The 13,242-nt window shown below is 42.1% G+C and overlaps 1 protein-coding gene across 2 annotated transcripts in view; it reads right to left on the bottom strand.

The window, feature by feature from the left end:
* Positions 1-13,242, bottom strand: part of LOC102907276 (pyroglutamylated RF-amide peptide receptor) — a 40,750-nt gene that overhangs the window by 27,054 nt on the left and 454 nt on the right. For both annotated transcript variants that reach the window (XM_006971099.3, XM_042278976.2), the window contains exon 1: positions 13,196-13,242. This exon is cut by the window's right edge and continues 454 nt beyond it. In XM_006971099.3, the coding sequence (XP_006971161.1) occupies positions 13,196-13,242 (47 nt within the window). The remainder of the gene's footprint in view (positions 1-13,195) is intronic.

Genomic DNA, 13,242 nt, shown 5'->3' with positions numbered 1-13,242 from the left:
CCCCAGTTTGTAGAAGCATGTGGGAAGGATTGGGAGGTGTGGCATTGTTGAAAGAGGCTTGTGACTGTTAGCTCCCTTTCTGCCTCCTGGTTGTTTCAAGATGTGAGCTCTCAGCTGCTGCCCCTGAAACATGCAAGCTTCCCTGTTGCCATGCACCCTGCTGTGATGATCATGGACTCACACTCTGAAACGTCCCTTTTAGAGCTTTCTTCTATAAGTTGCCTTGGTCACAGTGTCTCTTCACAGCAATATAAACATAACAAAGACAGAAGAATCTCACTCATTCTTATGTACATCATAAAACCAAATATAGCTAACTTCTAAAAAGTGCCAAGTACTATAATTATGGTAGCAAGATGGCACTCATTGAATCATTCAAAACATTTTTATAGAATTTCCTGTCTGCTACTGACAACTTTGTATGTGTGGAAAAACAAAATGAATGTTGGATTTAAAAAATATCATGTCTTTAGTTACAAAATTCAGACAACTTATTTCTTCAACACTAAAAATCTAATTTGAATATGATTTGAATTTTGAATGATGTGTTCACTGCATTAACCATGAGATAATTTAAGCTGTCAACAAAATATACATCTTGCTCGATTTTGTTTTGTTCCTTTAAGTCCTGCCTTAATTTGTTGTAAGATGTTGGTGAGCACCAACTTTCAAGGCTTGATCCCCCTGTTTTCAAAGACAGCCTCAAGCTATTCTCCCACTGTGTGTTGCCAGTGTTTCTCAGAACCTCCTGAGAAAATCACTGCTTGAATCAGGCTCACTGTGGCACTTAGATTAACTTTAATGAAATGAAATCCCTTCTCACAAAAGTACATCCTTGATTGTTTCTAGATACCGCAATAAAGAAATGTTTTAAAATTAACGTAGTGTCCTTGAGTGGGATGCTAGCTCCTGAGTCAGTGTAGCGTTTGGTGAATGTGAGTGTAAATGCGTGCTCCCCAGACAGGGCTAAGGAGAGTCAGTCGATAGGAATAAATTTTCATGAAGGTTTCTAAGGAAAAGATCATGTTAAATTTTCATTACAGAAACTTTCTTTTAAGTTCTGAACTAGCACCCGAGCCTAAGGGTAAAACTGTGGGGGGTGGGGGCGACTGAGCAGGAGCAGAAGCAGGCAGAAAGCATGAGGAAGTAAAGAAAAAGAGACCTTCCTTTTCCACTGTAGCCACTGCAGTAAAAACCACAGATTGAAACAGACTCTTTGGGTTCAAATCTGTGCGCCAACACTTCCTAAGTAAGCATAGACGGTTTGCTTGCTGTAAGAATTGTAAGACAAGAAGACAAAGGCTACAAATCCATCCCAGACTTCAAGCCCCTTTGACCTGTTCCTCCTCACATGAAGAATGGTTCTCTGCTCTTAACAGCTGGACCAGGAAAGGGCCTTACTTCATCATAGGAATGGTGTGCAGGTCCTGTACGGGATCTACAGATGCTTTGACGTTTCTGCTCTTTCTTGGACCACAATGACTCTGTGTGAAGAATCTTGGGCTACTATGATACAGGAAACACTAGGATAGGATGGCTTGCCTGTTTCTGAGACCTAACACAAAGAGTCCCTGCCAATTCAGGGAACCTGCCAATCAGTTAAACCTAGTCCCATGAGCGACTCCTGTGAGTCTAGCTTGAGAACCCCTCAGTGGAGCTGAACTGAAAGTGATGCCTCATGGGATTGTGAACAATAATTCTTTAATTCCTCCACTTTTGAGTGGTTTGTTATGCAGAACAGATAATCAGTACACTAACACCCCGAGCCTCCCTTTTCTCACCTGTAAAATGAGGAAGAGAACTCTTAACACATGATCAGCTCGGGTACTGACTTCAGTGAGGCTCTTCTAACTTCCCTGCAGTGCACAGCAAGGTCCTGGTGCTCAGATCTGTTGCGTGCAAGCAGAGCATGGTCTGCATCATGGGGAAGTGATGCACAGTGTCTGAGCTTGGTGGCCAAAGTGTGGTGCAGCCAGCACAGTGAATTAGACAGCATGGCCATCTGAAGCGAGGTTCATGGTGAGGGGGGGAAGTTTGCCACATGGGCTTGTCTTCAATTCCAGGTGGGGATGGGGCCTGGTGGCATCTCTGTGTGAGGTCTGTGCTACAGTGTGGGGTGGTCCGCAGACACTCTGGAGCCTTGCAAGGAGCGGCAGCCCTGCACCCGCTCCAGCCCTGTCCTCACCACCATGCTCCTCTCCTCTGGTGAGGTGCCACTGCCTCGTCAACAAATGAAAGCTGCACTCATTGTTTTCTGCCTGCTAAATACAGGTGATTGGTTTGAACCATTATAATTTAGGTACTGAAATAGCTTTCATGTAAATTGTTCCATATTGAATTCATATGACTACCAACATTTTATATAAATTCATGCTGTATACATTTGAGATATACTAACAGTGCACTAGTTTTTTTTTTTAAGCATTTAATCAGACTTGCTGGACACAAACCTATTCCACACACAAACTTACAAAACATTTAACTATCACTCAATCTATGAACAACAACTACATCTTCTTCAGAGGGCACCTAAGTCCCCGGTCCTCTCACTCACAGGGTCATTCATGTTCACAGCAACCCTATGACGTGGGCATCTGCATTCTTCCAGGCTTACAAATGAAGGAATTGAACCAAATATTTTAATAATTGTCTTGACATCAAATGCTATCTTTTGCTAACTTATACCATCCAGAGGTTTTATATACATTGCAGTTCCACCAGGAAAAAGGTCTTTAAAATAATGTCACTGTCTCTCCACGCACTGTTGGAAGAGATTTTCAGTAATATTTTACAGGTGAAAATATGTATGTAGTATTTATTTCATTCTGAAATCAAGTTGGAATCCATAAGAACTGGATCTGCATTGGTTCTTTTATACCTAACTTTTATTATTTTTCTCCTTTGACAGTTTGATAGATGTATATAATATATGATGGCTACTACCCCTACCCCCTATCTCCCTTCTAACTCAGTCACCTCCCCGTCTCCAATCACCTCTTTACTCCTTACAAGTCCCTTTCTCATATTTATGTCTTCGGGTTTTGTTTTGTGATCCACTGAGTTTAACAAGGGCTATTTGTGCATGTGGGTTTTGAACTAGTCATTGGAGCCTGGTAGGCTCCACTGTGAATATCCAATGAAGACAATGCCTGCTTCCCCCTCAGAATCTACCAGTGGCCAGTATTTCCTCAGGATGGGACATGGTCCCACGAATCTTTGACCAGTGTTGACTGATGACAGGCCCTGTCTTGTGCCGGCCCAGTCGGTGGAGGCAACCGTAACCGCTGTGAGATGATGGCTGAAGTAGCTGTGCCGTGCCTAGAACACAGCGTTTCACAGACCCGTCTCTATCTTCTGTCTCTTACATTCTTTGTCTCTTCTTTGGCCATGTTTCCTGAACCTTAGGAGGGGTGATACAGTACTCTCTTTAGGGTTGAACATTCAATTTTCACTTTCTCTCGGCGCCTTGGGCAGCCATGTGTCTCTGCATTCACTACTATTTATTGCAAAGGGAAGCATCTCTGGGTAAGGCTGGGAATAGCATCTGTCTATGGGTATAAACATAAAATGTTGATTGTTTTCTTTTTGTTTTAAAAAACCAAGATGTAACGTTTGTATGTTGTACTAGTTCCTGCAACTGTGATATACCACCAGATGGCAGCATCGGACATTATTTTTAAGTGGCTCTGCTTGGTCTAATAATGTCAGGCAATAGCACGTACAACCTAGCTAATAACAAAGCAATTAATGAATGGTGGAACACTGCACAAGCTCACCCTTACAGCATGGCTGTCTATTTCCTCCAAGGAAATGAGAACAAGGATTTCTGTGATCTCTACTGACTCACTATAAATCCAGACACAGAAAGAAATGAATGCATTTAGTTTTAGTTTCACAAAGTCAGATAAAGACAGAAAGCATTTCCCTAGCTGTTACAGAATTAGTCATTAGAAACCCATCGTTTTCAGATAGAAAGGGAAACAAATACAACTTCTGCTTAATCTTCCTCAGTGCCTCAGGCTAGCAGGGAGCTGGCAAGGAAGCTCCCCGACTTTACTCACTGAATTGTCTGTGATTCCTCAGAGAGGAAGAAAGCGATTGGGGAACTGGAAACATAGAAATTCATCTGCCACAAAATTCATGAACTTGAAGGGACAGGCAGAAAACGGTTGTTTTTATGAACTACAGAAACAGTTGATACAATCCCCGTGGAATATACAGTGGTGGGGCTGACGTGGCTTTTGTAGTTTCTTATGCAGCTCGTGTCTTTTCAGATCCCCCCACCCAGACCAGGGAAGGTGGGCATGGAACAGCTTCATAATGCTGATTAAGCTCCACATCAAAGCCCCACGCAAGGATTAGACCACAGGGGAGGAGGTAAAAGAATCCAAAGGCAGAAGACGTATGTCATGGATCTTACTGGCTATTAGATGGACTTGGTCCCACAGATGCACATGGACAACCCTGTGACTCATGCCCTCCTTCAGAGCTCCTTGTCCAGGGGCCACACATTCTGGAGGACCTCGGTGGCTAACAGGATCACAACTGTCATTGCTGCAGCTGTGAGCTTGGCTGGTTATAGTGTAATATATTTAGCCAGCAAAGAATCAATGAGCCTATACTCAGTGAGCCCTTGGGAATCCACACAAATTCAGGAAGTTTATTACTTAGACAATGTGGAACAGGTAAACAAAGTGTCAGCTTCTTATGCCTCCAGTCTCACAGAAAGAAAATGACTACCAACACGAACACATGGCTCATTCTGCTAGGCTGGGGACAAGCTACAAAGGAACTCTTAAATGCTGCAGCCTGTGGCGAGGTGGCAAGTTCTGAGCTCAACTGGAACCAAGTATAGCAGGTTGATGTGAAATAATTTCCCACATGACAAGGATAAGAAACTGTCTTGTAGGGGTGTGTTGCTCTATGAGGTATCTACAGACATTGTGCCAAGAATCAGCTCAGATGGTGATAAAGTCTTACCTGTATGGCCTCATTGAAAACATGCAAGGCTCCCAGAGGATCACTTGAAGCTGATCCCAAATTTCCAAAGCAAATCTGCTCTATCCAAGTCATTCAAGTTAGGGACCCTAACCTCCCAACCTGTCAATCTGGCCCACCAACATTGGAGGACGTGACTAAGTCTTGAGCAGAGGATTCCATTAACTTTATTCACAGTGCCTGATTCTATAAGAAAGAGTGAGGCCCAGCTGGCTGGAACCCTTCTAGAACATTCCAGAGATAGCCAGAAGTATCCCTTTTTATCTTCTGAGGTAGAGATCAATTTTGTATATAGATATCCTTTTCTGTCATTATTCTGATTGTTTTCCTACATAGAGAAGATCTCCTATATAAAATCCTGTGGCTGCTACTCCTTCTTCTACTTTCTATGAAAACTTAGTGATTTTCTTGAATTATAGTAACAGGAAAGACACTAGTTTTTTTTTTTTTCCTTCAAAATGTGCACAGAGCTAATTCGAGAAAGCATACTCAGATTAGTCTCATGACAAAATTTCTTAGTTTATTTCCAAACTTAATGTTTCTGTCTGCTGAAAGACCCTAGCCCTTCAGGCTTACACCCCCAAGCCTCAGGAAAGAGAAACTTCAAGCACCAGGAAATGAGAAACTAAAAATCTAGTTCCAAGGGCAACCTGACTCAGCCACTACTCAATCACCCCTGCCACAATGTAACAATGTAAAGAGATTTCTGTTAAGAGATGTACTCAACTGTGACTGGGACAGTTGCAAGTGTTCCAGGAAGGACCATTGTGACCTTTGTGTAAACTCCACTCCCGCCCTGATACCCTCCTTGAGATTTCAGGAAGAATGTGCATGCAGACATGACTGTACCCACTCTGTGATCAAACTATGATCTTGTGAAACAAAATTGTATGGAAATTGTAACCTTATGGCTTTTGTGGGTTTTTCCTTTAAAAAACCCCATGTGGCTGCAGTAAGATGTGGCTCTTGCTCTTAGGAGCAGAGTTTGCCCTTCTGTACAGTCGCTAGTAAACCTCTTGCTATTGCATCAACTGGACTGGAGTCTGGGTTCTTGGGATGCCCACTTGAGACCCTAACCTTTGGAGTCCAACACTACCTCTTGATCATTTTTCTTTTAAAAAAAGTATTCTCCTCCCTCCCCGAAAAAGACAATTTAATAGTTGTTATCATTACCATTAACAGATTTTTAAAATCATCAAATGGTACTCTTGATTTCCCATCAATTTGTCCATATGAAAAGTTCTGAAGTGTAAAAGAAGGAAAATTATGATGACAAATATAATTGATATCATCTCATCACTAATAAATTAATAAACTAAAGTTCCATGTTAAGCCCTCTGATCTGAACTGTTCCACAAATTAATATTTTTTCGATAAAATAAAGTTCAACAACTTCCTTTAACCTGTTTCTCAACTTGCTGGTTTGTAGTCTCTAAGAATTTCCCAATGGTTGCAAGCAGCATACAAATCTATTCCTTGTTTTCCTCCCTCCCGGCCCTCCCCCATCCCTCTAGTGAAATGTTTTGTAAAACCATAGGCAAAGTTGTATTTGTTAAAAAGATTGACGGGTGATGTTCTGATGAAACCTGAGAGTCACATCTCCTGGTTGATCCGTGCAAACCAGTCCTTGTAGCTCTGACAAACAGATGGGAAGCCTCTGTGAAGCGTGCTAATTCATTGCTACAGACAGAGTGTTCAAAAGAGAATGATCCCTGTAGTTAATTATTTGTGTGTTTCACATTTCAACCTTTTTAAAAAAATCATTTTTTCACTTCTTTACATATTTATTTGCAATGACTACAGAAAGGCCACGGGCCTCAGTAAAGCCACAACAGACTCCACGATGGGACAGCTGCCCCGAGTCCTAGTCAGACTGCATTTTGCACAACCTTCCATTGCATTTCATAAGCATTTCTGATTCTTTTTCATATTTTAAAAAACATAATAGCTCCCTTGAGATTGTATATGTGGAAGGCACTGTGCTTTTTAAAACTCTGCTGTGGTGGTATTGTGTTCCCCAAAATATTGTGTACCTTAATAAACTTATCTGGGGTCAGAGAACAGAAAAGCCACTAGTTAGGCAGTGATAGCATACGCCTTTAATCCTAGCATTCCAGAGGCAGAAATCCATCTGGGATCTCTGTGAGTTCAAGACCACATTGGAAACAGCCAGACATGGTGGACTCATGCCTTTAATCCCAGGAAGCAAGCCTTTAATCCTAGGGAGTGATGGTAGAAAGCAGAAAGGTATATAAGGCGTGAGGACCAGAAACTAGAAGCATTTGGCTGGTTAAGCATTTGGCTGGTTAAGCTTTCAGGCTTTGGAGCAACACAGTTCAGCTGAGATTCATTCCGGATGAGGCTTCCAACCTGAGGAAACAGGACCAGCTGAGGAATTGGCAAGCTGTGGCTTGATCTGTCTCTCTGATCTTCCAGTGTTCACCCCAATACCTGGCTCAGGTTTGATTTTATTAATAAGAACTTTTAAGATTCATGCTACACTCTGCCTCAATCATTTTTAAATTTTAGCCTTCACAACAAGCTAAGCCCAGACACTGTGTTTGTGCCACACAGTGGTTTTCAGCTTTGCCTGGTAATTATAATCCTTTCTAATGTGTGGAACTTTTGAAAACGTGGAACAAGTTATGACAGCCAGACTTATAAAATCAGAATCTCTTAGTGTGGGACCAAGTGTTCCTTAAAATTCCCCAAGTGGGCCGGCAGTGGTGGTGCACGTCTTTAATCCTAGCACTTGGGAGGCAGAGACAGGCGGATCTCTGTGAGTTTGAGGCCAGCCTGGTCTACAAAGCAAGTTCCAGGAAAGACACAAAGCTACACAGAGAAACCCTGTCTTGAAAAACAAAAACAAACAAAAAATTCCCCAAGTGTTGATTCCAGGCATTCAAAGACAGAGGTAAATACTTCCTTTCCCTTCTTGATCTAAACAAAACTAGCTATTTCAAAAGATACAACTTTCTCAACACCTATGATGTCTCAATACTCCAGAAACTTATCCAGGAAATGATTAATACAATCATGATTGTACCATGATAGTCCCATTGGTCATTGTTTAGACCTTGGGCAGAAGGCAAGATATGATGAGAGAACAGTGGTTGTTGATAAGATTTCACATCAATTTTTTCAGTATGGAAATTCCTGAGGTGTACTAGGAAAATAAAAAGTATTACAATAATATGATGCCCAGTCTTTAGGCTAGGTGAAAGACTGTGTCTTCATATTGTGATTCAGAATCATCCATCACTCATGAATGTCCCGATAATTGCCTCTCTATGCAGAAATGAACAATGAAGAATAAACTTTGCAAAGTGAGAGGGAGTTGAGAACCACTGAAGGACAGAAGATTTAAAAAGGAACATGAAGAGAAAGAGAGACTGGAGAAGAGAACATTCATCTTAATTGCTGGTCCAAGAAAAATCAGTTGCTCTGAATTATCTAGAAACAGCACAAGCAGGGAATTCAGAGGAGTCTTTCAGACGCCATGGAAAGTTAAAAAGAGGAAGAAAGGGTGAAATGAAGGAGCTATGGATAAGGACAGGTAAATTTGATGGCTGAAGGAGAACAAAGGGCAATTCAATTCAGAGGGAGGACAGACAGAGCTTCCAGGTCCCTTTCTGAAAGCTGTGGGTGACACAGCCCCACCTTTGTGTCAGTAGATAGAAAAGCCACACGTATATGTGGCTCACAGTGAGGTCCTCCACTCCTGCTGCCCCTGTTGGAAGAATTCCTAGAGAGTGTTTAGTCAAAGGAAAGCCGAAATACCAATGGTCAATAAACACCTGGGAAAAAGAGAAGCTCCATACTCTTAACCATCAGGGAACGTAAATTCAAAGTGCTTTGAGACTCCATCCCAACCTAGGTAAGGGACGTGGGGAAAGAGAAATCATTATACATTTCTGATAAGATGTAAACCAGTATATAGCCACCATGGAAATCAGTATGGAGGGACAGCAAAAAACTAAAAATTCAGCTACTATGTGATTCAGCTAAACTATGCTTAGACCTATGACTGAAGGATTTTAAGTCAGCAAACCACAGAGGTATATACATATCTTTGCTCAATGCTACACTAATCACAATAGCTAACATATGGACTCAGCCTCGCTGTTCATCAATAGATAAGTTCATAAAGAAAATGTGAAACATACATACAATGGAGTTTAATTCAGCCATACAGAAGAATAAAATCATTATTTGCAGGAAAGTAGGTGGGGCTGGAGACGGTCATGTTAGACAAAATAATCCACAAACAGTTCATGTTTTCTCTAGAATGGATGCTGAAGGGGCGAGGGGAATCTTGAGAGAGGGGAAAGGAACAAGAAGAAAAGGCTAATGGGAGGAAAGAGATAAAAGGCTACACGTTTTACCCATGTGGAAGACACATAAAATGAGACGTGAGAACAGACCATGGAATATTTGGGGGAAGAACGGGGTCCAGCCCAAGGAGGAGAGAGGGAACAGAAAGGATATCAGGGGCGAGTATGAGCAAATTACAATGTTATATATGAGTAAAAATGTCAACAGGAAACCTGTTATTCTGTGTGATAACTAAAAATGAATAAAAATTAAAATGTTAAAGAAAAGGAAAGCTGACAAATGGTGGGCAAGTGCTGTAGCTTTAGTGAGAACGGCCCCAGGGGCTCAGATATTTGAATGCTTGGTCCCTCGTTGGTGGAACTGTTTTGGGAAGGATTAGTAAGTGTGGCCTTATTGGAGCAGGTGTGACACTGGAGTTGGGGCTTGAGACTTCAAAAACCCATGCCTGTGGCCCTCCTGCCTTGGACTTGTGGATCAGATGTAATCTCGCAGCTACTGCTCCAGCACCATGCCTGTCTGCCTGCTGCCATGGTCCCCACCATGATGGTTATGGACTCCCTCTGAAACTTTAATCAAGCCCCCAAATAAACGTCATTTTTTAACAAGTTTCCTCAACGATGGTGTCTCTTCACAGCAAGAGAAAAGTAACTGAGGCATCAAGGAAGATAGATAAAGAGTTTGCACATCAGCTTGCCTTCTGCTGGGCAACTGGTAGATGCTACAGAGTAGTGGATCTCCTGACTGGAATGTAGTTGGATAAATAAACTCAGAGTCTGTAGATATTATCTTCTTACCTGTCTTTTATGAAATATGGTGGCCTAAATGACAATGGCCCCATAGACTCATGTGTTGGCTCCACCTGGCAGTTCCAGCTGGCCCCTAGTTCTAGAGAGCCCTGTCACTGGACTCCAGGCTGGCTAAGGTAATCTCCAAGAGCCCTTTGGGAGATTTTCTGTGCTGCTGAGTCTGAGAACCATTGTTTATCAGACTTTAACCTGCATTATTCATCATCTGGGGATCTTGTTAGAATGCATGTGTTGACTCAGTGGGGGCTGTTGGTCCCTCTCAAGGGAAATAGTGGACTGAAAGGAAAGCGGTTGCTCATCCACTCCTGTCTGCAATGTTTGAGAGAGTGGCTCGTTAGAAAACTCATCAGAAGTGTGAATTATTCATGATCGTTTTTCTCTTTAATTTGCGTTACATGTCAAAGTCATAAAATCTGTATTTGCAGCCTCTCGGGGAAGGCAGACATAACAGTTACAACTGAAGAGGATGTGACAATACCAGGCAGCCACCCTGCCCTTCCGGAAGCAGCTTCCTTTTGCCATCATTCCCTCCTGGTGAGCTCCACGTGGATGCTTTGCATTTCCTACCACCTCCTATGACAGGTCTTCATATTTTTGGCCTTTACACATTTATTTCTCCAGTGACCTATTTTTCTATATCTTCCCATCATTCTCCATTTGATATATTTTCTTGAAATGCCTTATTGAGCCTTCTTAAAATACAGCATTTTTTTCTCTCTCCAAACTACAGAGTGCTCCCAGACATCCTTATCTGTTTAGACACCCCTTCCTTGGGGTGTGTTCCAACAACAGATGGATCTTCATCTATTACATTTTAATTTTGTTTGCTCTGGGGCCTCTTGTGTTCTCTGAGACCCCAAAAGGACCACAGGTTTTATTTACTTTTGTATTCTCAAGATGATACTTTGTCATATAGGAGATTTTTCAATAGATTTGTCAAGTAACTTATGAATTAATTTTCGTCTTTTACATTCTTGTGAACACTCCTTTGATAATGTATCACGACAGTTCTGCAATTATTATCCTATCTATAGCATGCAAGTTAATTTACTCTGTACCTGTCTGTGGGTCTTTTTCAGGCTTTTTCTTCTCATCTGAACTGTAATTTTGCTGTTGTATACTCAATTTATAGACCATTGTTTATCTAGTCCTGTATAAATGTAAGCAACCTCCAACTAAGCAATTCTTAATAGAATTAATCATATACTTTCACAGCATGATCTCTCTCTCTCTCTCTCTCTCTCTCTCTCTCTCTCTCTCTCTCTCTCTCTCTGTGTGTGTGTGTGTGTGTGTGCTTTGTTTTTGTGATCTAGGCTCTCCTTTTGTAAACGCACTATGTAGCCCAGGCTTGCCAAAAACTTGCAACCCTGCCGCTGCCTCCCTATGTGCTAGATTACAGGTATGTAACCATGTCTAATGGGACCAGTTTTTTCAAAGCACTTTTATGTTTTCCCATACTAACCTTACAACACAAATATGCAGCACATTGCCACCTCTTCAGTATTTAGAAGCAAAAGTGAAATGTCTCCCATAAAGTCGAAAGCAAAGAAAACAGAAGCACGAGGTTAACCATGGTTGTTCCTCCCAATGTCCTCTGCACAGGGCCCACCATGGGAACCACACCTCACTCTGGCTTTGGGCTAAGGATCTGCTCTACTCCACTTGCAAAGTTCTCTCCTCCTCAATACTCTGTTGAAAAACTGCAGCTCTGATAGGCCCAATTAACATTGCTCAGGGGCAATCTCTTCTTTAGACTACTATTAAATGATCCCACATTGCTTATGTTCCTCTTCAAGTGGAGTGTGATTGCTTTCTAAATCTGTGTTCAAACACTTAGAAGTAGTAACTCCAGAAGTCCTGTGCAAGGATCCAGAATTCCCTCAGGAATTTGTTGAGCCTAGTTTTAGAGGTAAATCTTAAATGTCTAAACACGATAATTTCACTAGACAGTGTGAGAAAGTGTCTGGTCTGTGGGCCAATTTACTCCCTTCTACATAATCACCGGCAAGTCAATGCTGTGTGTTCAACAGTTAATGATGTTTTAGAAACGCATGAGGTGAGATGAGAGCCAACAACTTAGCATTCCCACCTGCTGAAATAAACACAGTACACATTAGTGGAAAACAGCAATGGTGAAGAAATAAGTAGATCTCCAGTGGGCAACGGTGGGGTAAAAACACCATTCATGCATTAGGAAGACAACAACCAAAGATGGAAATGGCAGGGTGCCAGGGCATAATGAGCCTCCTCTCTTACTTAAAGTCACTTTCTAGGGATTCTTATGTGGTGGCAAGAACACACTGATTTAGGAAAATGGGTAGAGGCAGCAACCCTCCCGAGGCGCAACACCGCAGCTGTGAGCAATGCAGACGCAATCCACGGACACCGCTGTGTATCTGTGGGAAGACTGGAGAGTCTAGTTCCTTATTTTTCTATGTCTACACACTGTTCCAATATCAGGCCCTACTCGCCAGGTTCTTTGTGTTTCTGCCCCTCTCCTAAGGAGGGGGGATCTCATCTCCCTGTTAGAAGTGTGTGTGTGTGGGGTCGGGTGTGCTTTCTATGGTCCTCCCTACAAGACTCTGCCAGTACAATTTCTACAAAGGACTTGTTCAGGGTATTTTTCACTGAAAATAGTATTTGTTGTAAAAAAAGTTACAGATCATATATTAACTAGCACATACCGGAACTTATCTGGAAGCCACACATGCAACTAGTTGGTAGGCAAATTTGGAAGTTGGAGAAAGAGAAGCGATTTTTCACTTTTTTTTTCCCCTTAAAAAATAGAGGAACTCTCACCTTGTAATTAAGGAAAATGGTTGAGATAAGTGGATGCACAGTTTTCCTGAACTGCTCCTCTCACTTCAACGGATGTCTGGATTGAACCATAAAACAACCTCCCACCCTTTGTCTCCAAGAAGGGCATAGGATTCAATGTGACAGAGAAATATCAGGAGATCAGAAGTGTGAATGTAGTGGTGTGTGTGTGTGTGTGTGTGTGTGTGTGTGTGTGTGTGTGTGTGTCCGCGCGTGCGCACGTGTGATCACTGTCTTACCACCCAGCCACTTGTCGGAGATGTTCTGGAGTATCGTGACCGGGATG

Source organism: Peromyscus maniculatus, chromosome 6 (genome assembly GCF_049852395.1).
Source record: "Peromyscus maniculatus bairdii isolate BWxNUB_F1_BW_parent chromosome 6, HU_Pman_BW_mat_3.1, whole genome shotgun sequence".
In the NCBI taxonomy this organism is placed as follows: domain Eukaryota; kingdom Metazoa; phylum Chordata; class Mammalia; order Rodentia; family Cricetidae; genus Peromyscus; species Peromyscus maniculatus.
The sequence above is the reverse complement of the archived record's forward strand: the minus strand, read 5'-3'. Positions and strand labels throughout refer to the sequence as shown.